The following is a 24,083-nucleotide window of genomic DNA, read 5'->3' on the forward strand; positions in this document are numbered from 1 at the left end:
ATTTTTTTTTAAACATAATTTCTATACACAGTTACATTAATACAAAAATTTAATTTCCATAAATTTTATATTTATAAAATAAAATCCAATTTCATAAGTTTTTTGGCTAACTCGTTTATTATGTCCTCTGTGTCAATGTGTATGTTTTTGTGGACAGCCAACATAGTTAATCCATTCAATCGATCCTGTTTAATAACAAATAATGATTATTAATTAATTATTATGAAAATGTAATGACAATCATTTTATGACAATGAATAAAAAGTTAATGATTTTTAGTCTTACTTCAGACATGGTGTTTCTTAAGTATGTTTTTATTCTTTTAAGGGATGAAAACATCCGCTCAGGTGTTGTAGTGGATACAGACAATGTACATACAATTTTGATTATTATAAATATATTAGGAAATATATTAGCATCACATTCAATAAGCGCTTGAAAAGCTAATTTTGGTACATTATCAGATGATCTGCTTAGTGTGCACCTCCACAACTTTAGCTCAACCAGTAAAATGTCTTTCCTTGAGAAGGGAGACCACGGCCATCATTATCCTCAATTGAAGTTAACTCAGTGGATTCATTATTAACTGAAGGCTCATTCGGTTTATTCTTATTTTATATTTTTAATTAAATAGAACAAATTGATATAATTATAACTTATATAAATAATATAACTAAAAGTTAATTTTTAAATGTAACACTGATCTTACCTCATCTTCGTTTACTTTGTTGGCTTTTGGTTTTTTTACAAAAAAAGAAAGAATAGTATTCTTTATTTTATTAGTTTCATGCTCATTAGTGATACCTATTCATACTAAATGTGTAGCACATAATTTTATTGTAAAATAATTACATTCATCACTCCTCTCAGAAATTATGATAGTTGAGCTGAAATTTATCTATAAGTTAGAACAGATAAGTAGTTTTTATCTAGATATTATACTATTTTCTCTGCAACAACCCACCATGTCATCTCAAAGTTCAAACGACGTTGGTGTCGTGATTTCTTAATTTAATTAAAATAAAGTACTGAAGGGTTCAAACAATGAACTAGTGGTAGTCTCTCTTACAATTTTGAATCTACTGTTATAGTTATATATTGTGTAAATATCATCATATTTACTTACTGTGTTATTGCAAACACAGATTTTATGCTTTAGAATAATAATAATAATAATAATAATAACGGATACTATTTTATAAATTAAACGGCTTTATAAGCCGTGAAATATTATTACAAATTAATTGTATAGTAGTATATATTTCTTAGAAAATTAACATCCCATCGATCAATACAAATTATATTAACGAATATAATTATTATGACATAAAATAGGTACAATTTAAACAACATTATAGATTATTCGATAAAAAATACGATAAATTCGATAAAAAATACAATGTATATACTTTATAATTTGAACAGAAAAACATACTGATTGCTTGTATTATACTTTTTTTACATCTAAAATAAATAATTAGATCTCTTTTTGTAATAATAATATACCTTATACTATAAATAAACCTAATATTAAGATGTACTTATAATCGGAAATCAGAATTGTATTATAATCTGGAATCTGTATAATAAAAATGAAATGCTGTCCATTGGTAACAGAATGACTCGAGGATGACTGGGTCAATTTGGCAAATTTTGTTTGTAATAGTCCAAATGAGGTTTTTACGAAAAAAAAATTAGAAAAGTTGTCCTAAAAGATGTGCTTACACAAGTATTTTTGGAGGGGGACATTATAAAGTGCTTTATCTTAATCGGGTATTCGTTTTGAATTAAAAAAAAATATTTGGTACGTATCGGTACAGATTTTAAATTTGCAAGTAGGTAAGTACTAAAGTTTAAAAATGATCATCACTTGCATTCAAATTAAAATATAAAACACTCACGGGGCCCTATATTCTTACCTTTACATTTAATAATAGATCAATTCTAATATTAAAAAGCAGATAAGTGGATGTCGTTCTGCTGTACAGTAGATTACAAGTGGGTCATTGTATAATGGTTGTATTAAATTTGAATTCAATGATATAATATCATTGTATAAGAAAAACGATTCTGAGCGGAGACGGTTTGTCAGTCTGGATATTTATTATATTGTTATTATTTATTTTATCATGTAGGTAATCAAGTTGAACTAATATTAAAATATTACAATTTTTCATTCGTTTCTATGGTGATAAACAAAGTGTTAGAAATTAAAATCCCATTTTTAGCGTTTTTTCGTAATTTTTCGGTGGTTTTTCCAGGAGCATTAAATAACTATTGAGAAAATCGAAAAATGACCTCTCTAAAGTACCATCTTGATCAAATTTTCTAAAAGATAAGGTACTATATGTTGAAATCAAAACACTCCTTCTGGAAGAAATTTTGTATACAGGATATAAAAAGAAAAATAAAAAAAAATAAACACCATTGTAAAAACAATAGCTCCCTCGCTCCGCTCAGAATCTAAAAGTAAAAATAATATTAATAACTAGATTTTAATCTAACATTAAAAATTATTAAGTAAAATGAATTATTCTGAACGAATAATTTGATTCGGTAATGATTGATTCAAAATGGACAATCGTTAGTAAGATTTAAATGATAATAATAATATAATAATTGGGTTTTAAATTGTCTAATGGAATCATTTAATGGTGGACATTTTCGAGAAACACTAAGTATTGAGGGAAAGAACTTACTTTTTGAAAATAGTATTTTACTATTTTATATACCTACACTTATGTACCTAAATAACTTTACTTTTATTCTTATACAATTTACATTCATTTGTATATAATATAATAATATATAGACAAAATAATTTATAAAAATCATGTTAAATAACGATAACTTAACCTGAACCTATATAAACAAATAGCAACAACACAATAAGTGGCTTAAGGGCAAAATATGATGTGATACTTGGTTTTAGCATTGCCTTGACACGTATGTATGCTGGACGTGTCGTCGAATGGGTAACTGTAGGCGTACGGACAGGCTGACTTGAAGTATGCCGGATAGTTTTTGGGCCACGAGCTTCTATTACAAGTCTTTGGGGTGGTGTAGACACCTTGGCAGCAGTCAGACTTCGTGTTGAACAGCGTACAGGCGCTCTTGCACGCCACCACGCTGGAGCCATCGGCCGCCTTCACAGCCAGTTTGGACGGACACCTGCTGTTCAGGTTGGAAAAACAGTAGGCCAGCTGACAGTTGGTGTCGTTTTTCATGGACTCTGAAAACGGGACAGGCCTAATCTTGATCGGTAGGTTGAAGCCGTCCACCAACGACACGTGGTAGAAGTCCACTTCGTTGACCTTGGAGAGCTCCATTTCAGCTAGGGACAAGGGTGGAATGCCCATGGTACCGTTGCATTGAATCTTGCTCCCTGCATCATCAAATCATAGTGAAATGAAATATATGAAATAAAATTATACATAATATTAGACTATTATATCTATTCTATTCGCATAATCTATACATATACCTACATAATATACATAATACGTGATCACTTTTTTAGTCGTATCAATAATTTTGCATATATACATATAGTAGGGGGAAATAGATACATCATTGGAAAGGTATACCTATATAAATATATTTATTTTTACTCATATTATGATGTTAAGGCAAGTAAAATACAACAATAAGAATACACATATTTTTCCACTGTCTAGTAAAATTAAATTTAAATAATTTTAAATAAAAATTTACCAATTAATACAAAAATAATATAAAACCAATAACTGCTATAACCAGTTTATAAAATAATGGTTAGGTTCCGCATAATATGCCTTTTCATTCACACGATTCCGCACAAATATATTTTGCGACGTTGCCGATTGTATTTTAAAAATAATTTTAAACACAAAAATATTTGATATTAATATAACATAATAATATTATAAAATTATTTTGGTTTTATTAAAAATTCTAGCTTATCTCAATAGTCAATCATCGTCTACGGTGTATCTGGACTCATCAATTACCTGTTCGAAATGAATAACTCAGAAATTCGTATTATGGTGTCAGGGAGAAATAAGGTAAAAACATTTTCCTGTACTTCCGACATCATTAAATAATGCTTTACGACAACTGAGGATTTTAAAAATTGATAAATGTTTCACGTTTAAAAATCAACAGTTCATCTATGTTCCGGCAGATGCAATTTGTATTTCCCTTACAAGTTACAACTGTTCAAAATATTTACTCATTTTTACTATATTTTTGTTATATTAATTTTACATTAACAATAGAATTTGAAAATTAAAATTACATACAATTATTTATTCATAAAAATCAAACTACTACTTATATTATTCACGTTTATCATAAATTAATCTAGTTGGGGATATTGAGGGAAACAATTGAAATAAACTGTTCTGTATACTTTATTTTTAATTATTTGTTTTATTTAATATTATTATATATTTTTTTTACCATAACTGACAACACCGCGACAATTTTTATGCGGAATCGGGTAGATACAAATTTATATTGTGCGAAATCTGTGTTACCCCTTATAGATTTCACGATTAAAATACGAAATTCCTGTTTTTTTCCATATTTATAAAATATCCATACGAATAAAAGGAAAAGAGGTACAATTGCACAAACGCCGATACAAAACTGTGTTTGACCATAAAAAATTCAACTTCCATTTTCGTGGATTACAGGACGACTGCACCCCCTATACTAAAATTAAAGAAAATAAGAATATTAATTTTATATTTATTATATTATTGTTTTATTGATTTTTATAACAGACATTTTAAGTAATATATACGTGTAAGGTTTACATTGAATTCATACAGATGATGTCATATACTAAGAGTCTGTGGGTATATAGGTACTATGTATGTTGCAAACACGTATATACAGCGTGAAACATCTTCTCGTTTTAACTATTCTAAATACGTAGGTACCTACATTATAATTAAAGAGCATCATTGTGCGCGTGTGTAAATCGTACATACATTAAACCGTGTTCTAATGCTAATTTTCAAATTCCAAACCATATTATAAAATCACGATATAATTAAATGCAAAGTGTTGGTAGCCACTCTACCCACGCGGGTCGTTGTCGGTCGGTAATCGGCAATCGCTACTATCGACTACAGTTTGTATTTTTAAAAATATTATTTCCGTATCAATATTTCTATACTAGCTATACTAATATAGTAATATAGTATTATACTTCAAATTACTATACACCTATATTTTCATTTTAATTAGTTAATTTTTTTAGTATTGAAAGTCACACTATTATCACCAGCAACGACAACATTTTCATGAAATATAATATATTGTGTTTGCTTTACAGTTTACAAAAATATGTAACAAACTGTAGCCCTAAATTTAGCCACTAATGGCAACATTGATGATGTAATTTGAAATTTTCCATTTTTATATTTATTTTATGAGCCACATTTTTTGGGTAGAGACAGGCCGCACACGAGTGAACCAGAATATAAATTGTACATTAATGGTCAATTATGTGATGAAAATTGTTCGTATGTTTTTTATTGAGCGAAACGTGGGTATCGGGCAGTAATGGCGATTCTTCCGTTATGAATTGGTATATAAAATTAATATTTATCGACTAGGTAATAGGTATGATACTAGCTGTCCTACCCATGCCAAAGATTTGGTTTTTTTATAAAAATATTTCTGAAACAACGTATACACCATATTTCTCCTATAATATTATTATAGTCATATAATATGTGACCAATATTCACCCTATGAATATATTATACAAAAAAAATATTGTTTTTTTATGAGCTGAACAAAAAGTGATGTGTGAGCTACCTCTTAGCTGTCTAGTATTATAGGGATTGAAAAAATAAACTAAAAACACTCTCTTACTTCTTAGTTACAAGGAATCTATAGGTATAAATGTGTATTGAAAGCGGTCCAATAGTTTTTGAGTCTATTAACATCTGACAAACCAACGTGCACCCATGGGTTAAAATATAGTGACCAAAATTATTATCAAAATTAAAAGTAAAAATTGTTATATCAGATCAATTATATTACAATATATATAACCCGTGGCAACCATTTATCTAAAACAATCTCATGGAAAAAAAGCCTACAGTTTTTCCCAAATTGTCAAACTTTTCCGATTTCTCTTTGGCTATAATAAATAACATATTAAACATTGTATAGTTAGTCCAATAAGCTTGTTAGATATTTAAATTGTGATATTCTCAATTGTATAGACATTTTTTTAATACCTATTTGAGATATTATAATTGTTATTTATTTATTTGTGTAGGTAATAATTACTAATTGCGATAATGGTACGTTAAGAGCCTAACTCGATTAATACATATTATCTACTACTGTATTCCAAATAAGATTGTAATAAGGGTTGAACGTATCGCAATAAGCCTAATACAAATCTACCTTATAGACTTACCGCAATCGCCTGTTTCGCATTTTCCTTTACTGTTACAGTTGGTCCTGCCCCAAATCCTGCCCGTCCAATTTCGAGACGAGATAACTAAATGGGTCCTGTAAGGGTCCAACGTAAATCCACCATTTTCGAGATGTTTGTGTCCGGGGTTGCCTTGTATGCCAGGCCATACAGTAAACGAGCAGTTGTTTGTTATTCTAAACATGTGTGCTTTAGTAACTGCAGCCATTTGAACAAAAAATAATAAAAATTTAAAGTCCATCTCGAGAGATGATACCGCTGGATTGTTATAGGTATACTGTATAGGCGGTTAACTGTCGACAGAATTTGCGAGCTGTATTAGCAATGACGTAGCATCTTATACCACATCTTGTTTATATACCAACGTGAACCATTCGACAATAATATAAACTGTTATACTAAGGAACAACTCAAGGTTGCGGACGAATGGAACTCTCTCCCTCTAACCAAGAAAATTACGTATAGTGTAGTTCTTTTCGCACTATAAATTATAATCTATAAACAATATAAAAAATAACAATAATAATAATGATAAATAGTATATAAGTCATAAGTCATAATTTATTGTTTTATTTGTTAATACTTCTACAAAATTATAAATATGGGCAATAACTAATAAAAATAATATATTTAAATAGAAATAGTAATACATAATAATGTATTATAATTTATATGATAATAATAATAATTATGCAAATATAATTAAAACTAAAATGGATGTTAAAATTCTGCTTTATTTTTCAAGATTGTTTCAAATGGATAATTTAGCTTTGATATTTTCCTCGATGTTTTTTGTAATTTTGGTTACCTCATTTGGCCCCCATTCTCTGCACATTTTGTGTGTTTCCCCCCGAGTCAAGCGTCCACGCTATCGTATCTAATATCTATCTGTTGGAAAAGCACCAAACTCTTGATCTCGGGGTAGTGGCTTCGAGCTCCACGTTGGGCGCCGCTTGTGAGTTGTGGTTATTTGAAAATAGGATGTGCATGCAGTATGTATTTAACTCTTTTTTACTTGTATATTATTTACTATTTATATATATTGCACACACACACTAAATTACTACCTTATCATATATATATGATTATATATATAATTACATAATAAATTAACTTACCCTAATTCGACTGCAGACTTGTAAGGTATTCAGGGGCGTCAATTCAACTTTTTTTTTGTTGGTGCCAAAATGTTTGCAGGCCATTCAAATCATTACCAGGCCACATAGAAATTTTTTTTTTTTTGGGGGGGGAGTCAAGTGGGGACAAAAACTAAATTTGTATAATTTATTTAATATGTCACTTATATAATATATTAGTATAAAAATACCACAATATTGTTTCTATTTTTGACGAACTATGTGTAGGTACTTTTAATGTATTTATTTTATATGTGGATATCAGTGTACAGTAGTATTTACACGTGGTAAATAAATGTATGGGTATAAATCACTTTTATAATAAAATACCTAACCGAACCTAACCTACTCATTTTTCTCCTTGCATACTCAAAATATATAATATAGCTAGCTTAATAATACAAGAAATGTATTTTATTGGTATCCTTCTTCGCAATGTTTTGTGTTATAATTTTATCAATTATAATATTGTTGGACCACAAAATCACATCTTGGAAATTTAACATTAGTACAATACATTTTTTTTTTTTAATACTGAAAAGTGGCTATATTTATGAAGAGTGGCTATCATTACAATATAATATTATGTTTAATTCCATGTGGTTAAAAATTAGCATAAGTTTTCCAACTCTCAGAAAAAAATATAGTGTTTAACCTTCTCTAAATCGAGCACGTTTAATGCTTAATTATTGATTTTTAAAAAACCCTGTGTAATAAATAGGTATTATGGTAATAGACTGTTTTTCCTGAGACACATCAAATCATTACATTATTTAGGTACCTCTATAGTCTATGTACCTACCAATTATTATAGCAGTGGGGAGATAACATTTTCCCGCACCCGGGGCGATAACAAACCTCTACCGTAACAGGTTTTTCAAAGGTAGGTATGTGCATGGTAAAATCAAAATCAAACTATATATTTTAATTTTAATTTTAATTTTATATTGGAGTCTTTGTAAACACATACTTACCATTTGACCCCCCCCCCCCCCCCATCCCCCCAAACCACATTCACAGTTGATGATTGAGACACAAAAATAAATAAATAAAAAAAAACCCACAAAGATGTAAAGTCAATAAATTCATCTCTCCGCTCAGAATCTAAAATGGGGTGTGCATGCTTGGTGAATAACCCAGTATATAGGGTTGTAGGTACTTAAACCTACAACTTACAAGACGTTGTCTGTGCGCCGAGTGGGTGATATATTATAATTTATATTTTATATCACCTATAAGTTAATAAGTAATAAGTATGTAAATATTATGAGGTATACATTTTCACCGGGGTTACGAGTTTCTGTGTTGTCACCACTGACTGCGCTGTTCGTATTAAAATATATCATCACGTGACCTCGTTATGCACATAATATTATAATATTATATATTTTATATTTTATATGATTATGATAATATTAGCGTAATATGTGAGCGTGTTCCGCACTTATATACAAGTTTATGTGCGTGATATTTAACTCGCCGCAAATATTGATAGATTTTAATTTTATAATATATTAATTTATTTCCGTAATAAAGAAATATTATTAAGAAGACACCCGCATGTGTTGTCCCCGTCTTACAAATGTACAACATACCGAAAACTGTTTTGCGCGGGAAAGAACCGAGAAGGCTAACTTAACGAGATTTGCACCACATAAAAAGGAGAACTTTTGCTGTGCAACGTTGATTTTATTTGTTTGTTATCACTTATATGAAAAAGTTCTTACTGTTGCAAAAACCATTATTGTTTGCGTTTTTCAAACTTGAAAAACTTTTTTCATATAAATTATATCAAAAAAATACCACGGTTGGTACGGTCGGTTAGGAACACGTGTATGTGTGGCAAGATTTTTGCGCACTACGAACCCGGGTGGTCACCCATCCGAGAACTAGTGGCAGCGGCTGTTGCTTACTCTCAATCACGTCGCGCGTGATAAATTTCAACCACTGCGCCGGGCCGAGCCACATAAATGTTTTATTATTACAGTTTTTCGTTTATTTATTGTATCATATTAATTTTTTTGTATAATTTTGTCAATATTGTTATAAAGGCTGACTGGCTTTAATTGATAAAAAAATTAATAAAAAATATCCGCATTTCATATACAACTCGGGCACATAGGTATAATACGATAACAGATAAATATAATATTATAATACAGAATGTGCGCGATGCGAGTTCAATTATTTATTGATAAAGCTTTTATTGACAACGGTCCAGTTGTTTTTGAGTCTCTAACTAAAAAACAGATGGACAAACATTGAAAGATCCATTTTTATAATAGCTGATCCCATGCACTTCATTGTCATTAAAAATGTCAACTCTTGTAGTCTTGTATGATTCAAACTTATATGTTATATTATATAACAGGGGCGGATCCAGAGTTTGGAGACTGTGGGTCAGGACATTTCAAGGGGCCACTTATTAAAACTAGATTAAAAATCTATACTTATATACTAGGTAATAAAACAAAAACAAAAAAGTGGGTAAGTGGATGTCGCTCTGCTGTACAGTAGGTTACAAGTGGATCACTGTAATGGATGGTGTTAAATTTGAATTCAACGATATAATATCATTGTATTAGAAAAACGATTCTGAGCGAAAACGGTCAGTCAGCCTATGATTTTATTAAGTATATTTGATGATATTATTGTGAATAAAGTAATTTCTATATAACCTATTTACGTGGGACATTGTTTTAAATTTTTAATCCTTAGCTGTAAAAGTTGAACATTTTCAAACTATTGTTTAACAAGTGTTTAAAACCACAAACATACACTACGAACAAGTAATGTTGAATGAAAATAATCAAGCCAATTTACCAAACTATAGGTAGGTATATAATATTTTGGACGACCCAAAATTAATTAAAATTAATGAAATAATATAAATAACCAACAAAATTATACTTACTACGGCCGGTAACACGGGTAATATAAATATGTACTATTAATACATATATAATATTTATTTATATAACTTAATAGTACCGTAAATTTACAGTTGACATGCTCGTAATGAAAAATTAAGTATATCTGTATTGTATGAGGCATTTTTACATTTTATTATATTATTTACCTACTTACATTACCTACCATTTACCAACCTATTTCTATACGCTGTCCAAAAGAAAAGACACCAGATTTTCATATTCAGTAGAATAGATTTGATAAAAAAAAATTAAAATTAGGTAGGTATATATTTTAATACATCAGCTTATTTACAAATAAAAAACAGTGTAATTTCGGGTTATGCAAGTTACTAGAAACTTGAGCGGGCTATTGGAGTTCTTATTTTTTAATGCATAATAATATATGATATTTGAAAAATGAACCGCGGCTATTTGTGAACGGACTAATTCAAAACAACGCGTTTTGATCATTTGGGCGGTCGAACCGCACTCGGGTCAACCGCAACATGTTGTGGTCGATTTTTCAACCGCGGCAATTTCCGCGGCTGAACCGCGTAAGTGTGAACGCATATTAGGCGGTTTCATTTAAAATCAAACAATTTGAATTTGTTGGGCGGTTTAACCGCTGCGGCTGAACCGCTATGTGTGGCCCAGCCCTTAAACTAAAAATAATTATTAAATTTTAAATTTGATATATTTTGTCAAAATATGAATTTCAAACGCTCATAAAAATGTAATTTGACTTTCTTAGACATTTTTTTTTTGATAAAGATAGATAAACTTATGAATGATCTTGTATTACATTTTCAAATCTTAGATTTAAAAAGAAAAATTTTTATGAATTTCTAATTCAAAATCATTTGCAAATTTTCGTCATTTTTACGTATTTTGTCAACATTTGAACTTTAAATGCTTATAAAAAAAAAACTGTGACTATGGATTTTTAATTTTTTTCATCTCCCTTTGAAACAATATAATAGGAGATTTCTATTAAATTTTCAAGCTTTTTTAACCAACAAATAAAATTGTATTGATATTTATAGAAAAAAAAACTAAAAAAAATGGAAACTGAAAATGTCCGTAAAGAGCTCAAAATAAGTCAAAATATTTGAAAAATGTTATGGTGTATAGAAAATGATATAGTATAGTTTCACTCATAATCTAAAATTCAATTATAGGTACTGTATGTGTGTTTATTTCATTATTAAAATTATAATAGTTTTCTTCTCTTTTTGATCTCTGCAAAAGGTTCAATGACCCTATTGAAATTAATTTTTTCAGCTGTACATTTTTCAATACTAAGTATTGCAAGATTTGACAATTTTTCTTCAGCAATAGTGGAGCGAAAAAACGTCTTAATTAATTTGAGACGACTGAAACTTCTTTCAGCCGTCAAACTGGTTCAATTTCCATAATTTGGAGTTTAGATTTAAGCTTTGTAACGGCTTACAATTTAAAACTAATATACAGAAGAGATATAGTCATACCTAGCCATAGACTTATTACGGGCTATAGATTTACGTCGGATTATATATAAATAGTTTCATTAGTTCTGCGAACGCACGTCGCAACTGGCATACACAATTTTGTATTTTTGTATACTATATTACTATTACTATATACAATAGACCCATTATTATTTAGCGATACAACTTATTATTGATTTGTAAATAAAATCTAATTTTATCAGCGCAATGATGGTATGGTTACCGGGTATGGCACGTCGTATATAATAAAATATGATTTACTCAACTTTCTACTAAAACGATAAATATAATACATAAATTATGAATTGATAAAATGTGAATTTTTATTCATTTTTCAAGTAAATCTGAGGGGCCAAGTGTCCAACTGCCCAAGATCTGAAAAGAGACCAATTTGATCGGCAAATATTAACTTTGGGTCAGCTGACCTACTGAACCCCGCCCCCTAGATCCGCCCCTGTTATATAACTTACATAATAACTTTGTACCTATACAGTATACACTATAAATACATTCTATAATAATATATTATATGAATAAACATGTGCGCGCGCTTTCTATGCGCTCGTTAATGGGAGTAAACGTATAAAATAATCAGTGACACTGACAAATGTAACGCTTTCAATCCAATGCATCAACAGTACATACATTCCATATGTAAATATGTTTGAGCGAGCGTAGTTCATCAGCGGATAGTGGCTATCTTATACCACGATTTAAGATAGTACCTATGGTTGGCGGTTGCCCTTCGCCTATACGGTAAAATACGAGGCTTATCGTTATGAATCTAACAACAGTTTCGCGAGTAACGGCACTATTTTTCTCACATGGAACCATAGGCGCAAATAGCGTTTGAGATTTGGGGGAGCTAATAGGGCTAATAGGGCCTTACTTTGATAATATTGAATAAGCTTAAAACAAAATGTAGGAAATGTTTGGGAGGGCTATGGACATTTTTGGGGGGCTTAGTCCCTAAAGCCCCACTCCCCCTATTTGCGCCTATGCATGGAACTATGGGAGGCTGCTATAGTAAAAAAATGAGATTCACTGTTGTGGCTTTTTTATTCACAAGTTGATGGGCAACCATACCATGTTAAAACGTGTCTTATACGTCATATAGTATATGACATATACTATACCATAGAGCGGATAAGTTCTGTAAAAATGTATTAGTAGAAGTTTTCACTTCTGTGTTTAGTCCCAAGACATAGTAATCCATTTTTTCTTTATACAATTTACATTATATTATATATACAGTTAAATTTTTTTAATTAAAAATACGTGAAAATAAATCTACCCGAAAACTAATATAAACCTATATATATATATAGCTACACAATAAGTGGCTTAAGGGCAAAATAAAACGTGGTACTTGGTTAACGCATTGCCTTGACACGTATGCGTGCTAGACGTTTCGTCAAATGGATAACTGTAGGCGTACGGACAGGCTGACTTGAAGTATGCCGGATAGTTTTTGGGCCACGAGCTTCTCTTACAGGTCTTTGGAGTGGTATAGACACCTTGGCAGCAGTCAGACTTCGTGTTGAACAGCGTACAGGCGCTCTTGCACGCCACAACGCTGGAGCCATCGGCCGCCTTGACAGCCAGTTTGGCCGGACACCCGCTGTTCAAGTTGGCCACACAATCGGCCGGCTGACAGTTGGTGTCGTTTATTATGGACGCTGAAAACGGGTCAGGCCTAATTCTGATCGGCAAGTTGAAGCCGTCCACCAACGACACATGGTAGAAGTCCACTTCGTCGATCTTAGAGAACTCTAACTCAGCTAGGGACAAGGGTGGCACGCCCATGATACCGTTGCATTGAATCTTGTTCCCTGCATCATCAAATTATAGTGAAATTAAAATACGAAATAAAATCGTATATAATATTAGACTATTATGTCTATGATATTTGCAAATTTTATATTTAATATATATACATAATACGTCATCACTTTTTTAGTCGTATCAATAACTTTGCATATATGCATATAGTAAGGGAAAATAGATGTATCATTGGAAAGGTATATGTACCTATATAAAGATATATAGAGTGGATTTTTTACACATATGATGATGTTAAGGCAGGTAAAATATACAATGAGTATAAATTATTTGGTTTTTATTATTTTTAAATAACAATATATGTACTTACCAAGTTATACGAACATTTATAAAAAGCAATAACCGCAATTTTCATGCGGAATCAATTTGGTTTAGATAAAACAATCTTTTGTATTACGAAAATGTGTGGAATCCGGTAGATAAAAAGATATATTGTGCGGAATCGCGTGTTACCCCTTAGGTTAACCTAACCTCTATATATAAACCTAAAAACTAAAATACGAAGTTCCTGTTGTTTTCATATAAATTCATATAAATGTTCATATGAATAAAAAGAAAAGAGGCACAAACGTCGATACAAAACTGTGTTTGACCATAAAAAATTAAACTTCTATTTTCGTGGATTGAGGAACGACTGCACCCCCTATACTAAAATTAAAGAAAATAAGAACATTAAATTTATATTTACTTTATTATTGTTTTATTAGTTTTTTAAAACACCAAATTTTAAGCAATATTTACGTGTAAGATATACATTGTATTCATACAGATACTGTCAGATACCAGGAGCCTGTGGGTATGCTGTGCCATGCTGCAAACTCGTTATGTAGTATTAGGACAAAACGTCTCTTCACCTGAGCCATTTTGAATATGTACATTATAATTTATAATTAAAGTGCAAAATCGTGCACGTGCGTACGTCATACATATTTTAAACTGTGTTCTAATACTTGTTTTCAAATTCCAAACCCGAAAATATCACGATATAAATTAAATTAAATACAATGTGTAGGTAGGGTCGTTGTCGGTCGTTAATCGGCAATCGCTTATACTATCGACTACAGTATTTTAAACATTTTATTTCCGTATCAATATTTCTAAAGAATAATACTATTATATTACAAATTACAACACGCGTATATTTAAATATTAATTAGTTAGGTATTTAAAGTCACACCATCATCAACGGCGACTATGAGCTGTCTCTGTCTAAAATAATTAATCACACTTACATTAAACATATATTTGTTTGCTTTTCCTAAAATATGTAAATGCATACAAATCTGAGCCATAAATTATAATAACTGTTCATAGCAACTTGAATGAATCGTTTGAAATTTTGTATGTTTACTTCGGGAGCCACATTTTTTTAGGCAGAGGTAGGTCGCATCACGAGCGAACTAGAATATAAATTGAACATAAACCTATAACAATGAATGGTTAATAGTAATGAAAATTGTTCGTACATTTTTTACTAGCCAAAACGTGGGTATCGCGTAGGAATGACGATCCTTCTGTTATGAATTGGTATATACAATTTATATTTATTAACTAGATAATATAGGTACTAATGTGTACTAGAGTGCCTTGATAATAAAGCCTTTATCAAGGCACTCTAATAGGTACTAGCTGTCCGAACATATATAAAAGATTTGGTTTTTTTATAAATATATTTGTAAAACAACGTATAGGTACACCATATTTCTACTAGTATTATATATTATAATTTAATATTATACAGGATGTATATTATGTCATTGTACGTGGGGGTTTTTAACGAATATGGATTGATGACATGGAATTTCATTAAAACGAAAAAAGACGTCTTTCTTTATTTTTAACAGGTAATTTTTTTATAACAATTTCGAAATTTTTAAACACGCGGATGTACCAATAGCAAAATTAACTTTATTTTTTCAAATGGTAACTACTATATTTTTTCAAATGGTAACTACAATATTTTTTAATGGATTCCATTAAAGCTTTTTTTTCTGAAAATGTTGATACTCAAATTATCAATTTTGGTTCGCTAGCTTTTTAATTATGGTTCTCTAAAATGTAGTAAAATTTGCATTAATACTTTTAATTTAAATAATTGGTATAGGTTTAATTTACAAGGATTAAATAATTTTTTCTTGTAACTAACTTTTATAACTTTAAATTTAAACCATAAGTTTCCTATATTGGTAGGTATCGCAAGCAAAGTATGAATTTAGCAGTTGATATTCTTTAAGAATTATTTAATAATCGTGATTTAAAATAAACTATTTGCAAGAGATTTAGATAAATAGTCAATCTCAATATAGGTTTACATCTAGCTTAGGCATACTTTTAATCTGAGCTAATTATAGATATCCAATATTATTATAACAAGAATCAAATACTATTAGGTATTACCTTAGTCCTTAGCCACCTAATAAAGAATCCAAATTAATGCTATTGTAAGAAAAGTATGATAGGAATTTATGATAGGAAAAGTACGAAATAAAATGTAAATGTCCAAAACTAAAAAATAGGAAGAGTTATGAATTTTAACTCCTATTAATTCATATTTTGCATGCGATACCTACCAATATAGGGAACCTATATGGTTTAAATTTCAAGTTTATCCCACTACCAGAAGAGCATCACAAAACATTGCACTTTTTTCATCACTTTTTTTTTTAATCCTCATACCTAAGACATTAATGTCAACAATCGAATACCATTTACCAATTTACCATTATTTCTTTAGCCACCTAATAAAGAATCCAAATTTATAATATTGTAAGAAAAGTAATTGTGAAGTAATTAATTACGATACCTATTATAGCAACAAATTAAAATAATAATACTGATTTTGATGATTGTATGTTAAAATAAAAATAATGAACTATGTTTGCCAACAATTTTGTGTTTTTTTTTTTTTTTGAGAGAGAGTGTCATTAGATTACCGATTAAACTACTTAAGAGTATGAACAGGTAGTTATAAGAAACAATTATTAAACTCTTGTAAATCAAACCTACACCAATTATTTCTATTCAAAGTATAAATGCAAATTTCACTAAACTTTAGGGAACCATTGTTCTCTAAAGTTTTGTTAATAAACTAGCGAACCAAAATTGATGATTTGACTATCAACATTTTCAGAAAAAAAAGCTTTACTGGAATGCATTAAGAAATATAGTAGTTACCATTTGAAAAAATAAAGTTAATTTTGCTGTTGGTACACCTGTGTGCTTGAAAATTTCGAAATTGTTATAAAAAAATTGCCTGTTAAAAATAAAGAAACACGTCTTTTTTTGTTTTAACGAAATTCCATGTCATCAATCCATAATCGTTAAAAATCCCCGCGTACAATGACATGAGATACACCCTATATAAAAATCTCGTGTCATGGTATTACGAACACTACGATCTCCTCCGTATCGGTTCGACCGATTTTAATGAAATGTATTTTGTATATTTATTATTTGGTTGTATGAAAATAGGTAAATAAGTATTTTTCACCCTCCTACCACCAACCAGGGAGGTGCTCAAATGAGGATTTTGAGATTTACGATTGAAAATTTTATTTATAAATGCTAAATAAATATAATACTTGCTCATATAAGAGAAATAATTAGTAGAAATTAGTATTTATTTATTATTGGTTGCCATAGGTTAATTGGGCAGATCAGGTGCAAAATCATGGTAGTAACTCAGATGACCACGTGACGAAAATAATAATGTTTTTATCCTAAACGCCTCGACTGATTTTAATGACATTTTTTTAGTGTGTTATAGGTAAATAAATATATAATGCAATAATTAATACACTCGTAAAATACGTATAGCCGTATGGCGTATATGACCTATGGGTGAAATTGCAGGTTGCCCATTGGCGCAATTATGAGGGGGCGGAGGGCTTAGCCTCGGCTAAGCCCTCCCTGACTAAGATTTAGTCCCCCACCTCAAAAAACAAAATCTCTTATTGATTTAGATATAAGCCCCCTTTGGGTTATTCTAAATAAATATAGTTTTGTTAGTCTCCTCCAGAATTTTAACTCTAATTGCGCCTATGTTTGGGTAGTACACTGGATAAACTAAAGGTTAAGTATACCTATGGTTAATATTTTTTCCCATTATTTTTGTAATTACTATTAAATTATTAGAGCCGAGTTTATACTTTTATTAGTTTATTACTATAATCACTGATCATAAAGCTATGAGGCGCCTGCAACCCAATAACAAGTGACTACTGAGCACCATCCAAGAGTCGTATTTATTGTGGCCCTATTATTTTTAAATAATAATGGATAAGTTTGTAATAATTAGAGTATATAAAACTCAAAGGTAAGTATTTTTAATGTAAATTTAATACATTTGTGATCAAATGCTCAATTGCATTATGCATATTTTGTTTTGTCATATATTTTATTTTAAGAACATATTTTAGAGGTTCCTTTCATTTCATATTTTCTATTGTTTTTAATGATTTTTGTTTGGAAAATGCTATAATAAAAATCGCATATTTGATAAGTACGTAATCATAAATTGTTGTGCAGAGATGTAAACTTTTATGTTTTTACTCGCCCGATTAAACTTTTCAGAAACTTTTTACTATGCACTTTTAAACCTTTAATTGTATTTGTATACCTTTTCCACAATTCGAATTTCTTGTTATACATTACATCCCATCACCTTACCAATGTATATACCTAATTATAGTGATTTATTAGCTGTTATTAATATATTTCTTAAAATTAATTTAATACTTCAATAATCGTATCCATCACTCTTTGATGGGTAATGAAAAGTTTCAAAACTTTTCATTCCAACAAACCTAAAAAACTTTTCAAATTTCATAAAAACTTTCAATCGAAAACTTTCTGCCTATCAGGTGATTCTATTCTGTGTTATAGTAGCTTTGGCTGACTTAAAAATCATCATGGCAATCATACCTATAGGTTATCATAAATAACATATAAACCATTGTATAATAGTTTCTCCATAAACTTGTTACCTATATATTTAAATCGTTACATTCTCATTTTTATCAAAATTGTTTTAATATTAGAGATATTTATTATTTATATATGTAATAGTTGCTAATAATTAACTAAATGGTTTAGAACCTAACGCGATTAAGACATCTCTACTACCCTTTTCCTAATAATATTGTAAGGGTCGGACGTATCGCAATAAGCCTAGCTAGCTACTACAAATCGACCATATAGACTTACCGCAATCGCCCGTTTCGCATTTTCCTTTACTGTTGCATTTGGTCCTGCCCCAAATCCTGCCCGTCCAATTTCGAGACGAGATTACTAAATGGGTCTTGTAAGGGCTCAACGAAAATCCGCCATTTTCAAGATGTTCGTGTCCCGGGTTGCCTTGTATGCCAGGCCATACAGTAAACGGGCAGTTGTTTGTTATTCTAAACATGTGTGCTTTAGTGACTGCAACCATTTGAACAAAAAATATTACAAATTTAAAGTCCATCTCGAGAGTTGAGACCACGGGATAATGATAGGTATACTGTATAGGCGGTTTACTGGCGTAGAATTTGAGAGCTGAATTAGCAATGACGTCGCATCTAATATCACATCTTGTATATATACCAATAATCTGGATAATACACAAAGGAACAACTCAAGGTTGTGGACAAATGGAACTCTTTCTCTCTCTCTCTCTCTCTCTATCAAATTTGATTATCAAGATGTATAGTTCTTTTCACACCATAATTATATACACTTTATACATAATAATAATAATAATGATAAATATTATATAAGGGATACGACGATACGTAATAATTTATTTTTTTCATTTATTAATGCTTCTGAAAATTATAAATATAGCTATATGTAATAAGTTCAATAATAGTAATACATAAGTATATATATAAATAAATAGATATATCTAATTAGTAATTATATATTACCTATAAATATTTGTATGATAGTGATAATAATTATGCAAGCAAAATTAAAACTAAAATGGATGTTAAAATTGTATCAAGTGGATCATTTGATATTTTCCTCGTCGTTTTTTATTGCCCCATTTGGCCAACCACCCATTCTCTGCACTTTTTGTGTGTTTTCCCCCGAGTTAAGGCCACGAAATTCTATTATATATGATATAGTATATACTCCGGCATTTGCGCTTCCTACCAAAACACTATACGAGTCAAAAATAATTGTAATCATATATATTTTTTAAAAATTAAAGAAAATGTACTCTCTGCAGGTTATTGGCAGGGGTAAGGGATGGCTTACCCAAATGGCTTACCCTATCGTTGGTGGCGATGTATCCTACACCGGCTGGACCCTATCATAATTCATAAGTAAAATAAAGGTGTTTATATGTATTTCATTATACCTATAGGCTATAAGTACCCATAGTATACGTATACGTTCTACATAGTAATAGTTATAATAGTAATAGTAATAATTTTATCAAGATTCACACATATTATTAGACTATTAACTGGATGTATCGAATTGTATAGAGCGGTGAGGCGACCATTTATGGTACCTATTTAGGTACTGAAAAGAAACAGTTATTAGTATTTTTTGAAACTTAATGATTGGCTTATTATACATAGTGCGTCTTTAATAAATGGATGTAGGTAATAGTTAATCAAAACAACTCAAGGGCATATTGTAATTACATATAATTATAGATATTATGTGGTATAATTTATCAATATAATATATCCATATAATAGTCATACTATATGTATAACATACGATTTTTTTAAATGTTACAATACAAAAAAACATACAATTAATTGTATTTCTTTATTAATGTTTTTGTACGAGCATAATTAAAATTAAATAATATCAATACATATTATCCGATATAGGTAGCCCTAGTCGTATGCACAGGGCGTGCCGGACGTGCCTGCACTACCAAAAAACAATGTTAACAGCCTTTTTTTCATGCTATATTTCATCAAAACACATCGGAAATATACAAGTTTTATACCATTTCAAATTGTGTTCACTATTTATTTTTAAGTTTTGTTTTCAGAAACTTTAACAATAATTATTATTACCTATCTTATTTTATATCAATATCAATGATATTATATTTTACATATAAATATAATGTATTCAAATCAAAGAATGCAATGAATTGAGAATACTAAACTACCAAAGTTATTTACAGACTATGAGAAACAAACAAATACGACCGTTGGGCCTTGACTGATATGTCTCAACTTGGACAAACTATCTTACAGTCCGTGAAGGCATGTTTTTATTATTACTAGGTACCTATGTTTAATTTTGACGTAAGCATGTCTGCGTTTTGTGGCGGACAATACCATCAAGCAGACACCGTGACGTAGCTGCACATATTATGGTCAGTACCAATATTTGAGATCATAGGTACCAGTGTACTTAGCCATTCGCAGGGCCACTAACGTAAGTTCATCAGTTTTTGGCCAGGTCACTGACATTAGGTTTTTCTTCTATCAGATAATTTGTATGTATTTAATATTTAAATAAATAATTTTATTAAAACGACCGTAAATACTAATTGTCCGCGAATTGGGTGTTGCCAAACTACGTGTCGGCCAACTGCAAAATCACCGTTTTACGTAAAAAAAAAACAATGAATTGAAGTTATCTAGAAATTTAAAACTAACCTAGAAATTTTTTGCACACAATTTTATTTACTTAATACTATGCCTAGTTCACACGTTGCTTAGTATTTAGTAGTTACAAACCATAAGTACTTAACCACTCGCACTAATGCCACGCGTGTAAACAGGTAAAATAGTACAAAACATTAGTAAAACCCGTTATAATTACCATACGAAGTGTAAATCCTATGCAGCTATTTTAATATAAATGTTGTCAAGTATGAACTTTAACGTTTAACCTGTACTCGTTTTCGATATTATTTTTCTTAAGTAAGTTAGTTGTTGTTTAAGCTACAAAGTTATAATTTTTTTCAAACATGTAGTATGGACTTTGGATTATTATTTATAATTATAATTTGTTGAAATGAAGGTACCTACTTCTAAAATATAAAATATAAAATAACTTAAAACATAGCCAATGGTTTTTAATTGTATTTATACATTTAAAATACATTAGGGAAAACAAATCATAAAATATCCTCCTAGGTTTACAACTGTATGACACAGCTATAGTTTGTAAATACCTGTTCACAAGCCAAGATTCAGGGGCCTGGGGCCCTCATGATTCTGTCATCAGCCTAAAATTAATTCAAGTGGTCCATACTGCTTAATATAGACTATAAATTATAATACAAAAATTGTTGATAATTGATATATAATCGTGAGTACCGTGTGTACGCCCATGGTTATGAGTAATTATGTAAAATATTACAATACAAAAATAATCATTTATCGTAGAAAGACCATCGTACAGACACACATTGTGTTCATAACTTTGTTTTAATACTAGGTTAATACATAATAATAAACACAAATGTTAAATAAGTTATATACACAAGGACACAAGGTAATTGATTCTGCTCTGACCCCTGAAACCAAAACATAAAAACTTTAGACTTTATATTATTTTAATGTTATATTTTCAATTTGTTATTATTTAAAATGTATTTTATGTTTATATTTCCTTTATAGTTATACTATTGGTACTTATATAATATATTATATTGTACTTTATATTGTATGTAACACTTTAGTATTTTAAATTAAATGCGAAAGTTTTCAAAATTTTAGCAGAAATAATGCAGAAATAGGATTAGTTTTAAAATAATCTCTATTTATTTAATAATGAGACCCAATCACGTGTATTTTGAAGTTTTCCACATCTTCTATTTGACAACCAGTTGTGATACACTGTTTATTTCTATAAATAGATACCTACATAATGTATATATCATATTATGATGTATATTTATATCTAATCCACATAATACACATAATGTATTCACTTATTTATATATTTGTATTTTTTAATGAATACTGAATAGTCATAAGGGATTTTGAAAACTAAATACTCCTTTGAAAAAAATGGTCCAAACCCCAGTAACTATACTTGGCAGATTATAATAAAATATGATCTTATTATTCATGAGTTTACTTTTTAAATAGTAATGTACTAATGTATAATTAAATTAATTTGTTGGCTTATAGTGTACCATTAGGTGGTGATCTTATCCGTTAAACTATTAGTCTTACTATACAGGTATAAATTGTGTCTAGCTTTATAAATATTAAAGTAAAAAAATATTTATGTTACATAAAAGGAGTTTTACGGGGTTCGATATAGGCAATTTTAATGAAAAATAGAATACAATTTTTAAAGAGGTGGGTAAGTGGATGTTGCTTTGTTGTACAGTAGGTTACAAGTGGGTCACTATATAATATATATATGTAATGTTAGTACCCATTTAAAATATACAATAAAATAATTTTATTTTTTAACAAAACAACAGATTTAAATTTTAAATTAAATAAAAAATTTTAATTTAAAATATTTATAAGTTCTAGGAACTAGGTAATTAGTAACTTGCCCAAAATTGGATTTTTATAGATCGAATACTCAGAATAATTCAATAATATTACGTTAGAGAATATGAAATTAAAAAAGTAGGCAAGTGGATGTCGCTCTGCTGTATAGTAGGTTACAAGTAGGTCACTGTATAATGGATAGTATTAAATTTGAATTCAATGATATTATATCATTGTATAAGAAAAACGATTCTGAGCGGAGATTGAATCTAGGTATAAGATATATTAATATATTATATAATTATATCTATGGTATTAAAAAAAAAATTGACCTATAATAAATTCCAAATTAATCATATCACATTATTACCTGTTTTTTCTATGTAAAAAAGGGCCTAGCCCGTATATTCTAATAAATAAATAAATAAATAAATAAATAAATAAATAAATAAACAATATCCATTAGGCATAAGCGTGCGCAGAATTTCTGGTTGGGTACTCATACATAAATTCATTAACACACACACACATATTACGTATATAAATAGTATTCATATTCACACCTAAGTTACAAAAACTAATTTGGATGGGGTAACCTCATTTAACTATATTTGCCGTGGTAAAAAATTATTTTATGATTGACTATCAATTATAATAATAATAATATTGAATATTGTGGGGGTCCGGGGGAGTTCGCAGAGTAGTTAAGTGCCTACCATGACTACCCCGTGCGCACACTTATGCCATTAGGTACTCATAACGCGTTAGCCATCAACAACAAACCGTGATACTATCATAAATATATAATAGTATACTTTAGAAGTTTCAAGTACTCACGAATAATA

General features: G+C 29.7%; 2 protein-coding genes across 2 annotated transcripts; both read right to left on the reverse strand.

The window, feature by feature from the left end:
* Nucleotides 1-2,446: 2,446 nt before the first annotated feature.
* On the reverse strand, nt 2,447-6,899 carry LOC100164856 (thaumatin-like protein). Its single transcript, XM_001942683.5, has 2 exons — nt 6,425-6,899; nt 2,447-3,385 (listed from the first exon to the last, which is right to left on the reverse strand). Exons 1-2 carry the CDS (start codon nt 6,681-6,683, stop codon nt 2,898-2,900), a joined length of 747 nt encoding a protein of 248 aa, XP_001942718.2. The 5' UTR covers nt 6,684-6,899; the 3' UTR covers nt 2,447-2,897.
* A 6,332-nt stretch (nt 6,900-13,231) lies between these two features.
* On the reverse strand, nt 13,232-19,463 carry LOC100160062 (thaumatin-like protein 1b). The gene is made up of 2 exons (XM_001942537.5): nt 19,025-19,463; nt 13,232-13,809 (listed from the first exon to the last, which is right to left on the reverse strand). Exons 1-2 carry the CDS (start codon nt 19,281-19,283, stop codon nt 13,322-13,324), a joined length of 747 nt encoding a protein of 248 aa, XP_001942572.1. The 5' UTR covers nt 19,284-19,463; the 3' UTR covers nt 13,232-13,321.
* Between the last annotated feature and the right edge of the window lie 4,620 nt (nt 19,464-24,083).

This window comes from Acyrthosiphon pisum, chromosome A1 (assembly GCF_005508785.2).
Source record: "Acyrthosiphon pisum isolate AL4f chromosome A1, pea_aphid_22Mar2018_4r6ur, whole genome shotgun sequence".
NCBI lineage: Eukaryota > Metazoa > Arthropoda > Insecta > Hemiptera > Aphididae > Acyrthosiphon > Acyrthosiphon pisum.

Coding starts and splice junctions, on each gene's coding strand:
- LOC100164856 (XM_001942683.5), bottom strand. CDS start 6,683: ATGGACTTTAAATTTTTATTATTTTTTGTTCAAATGGCTGCAGTTACT. Junction 3,386..6,424: donor ATGCGAAACAGGCGATTGCG/GTAAGTCTATAA, acceptor TTGATGATGCAG/GGAGCAAGATTCAATGCAAC.
- LOC100160062 (XM_001942537.5), bottom strand. CDS start 19,283: ATGGACTTTAAATTTGTAATATTTTTTGTTCAAATGGTTGCAGTCACT. Junction 13,810..19,024: donor ATGCGAAACGGGCGATTGCG/GTAAGTCTATAT, acceptor TTGATGATGCAG/GGAACAAGATTCAATGCAAC.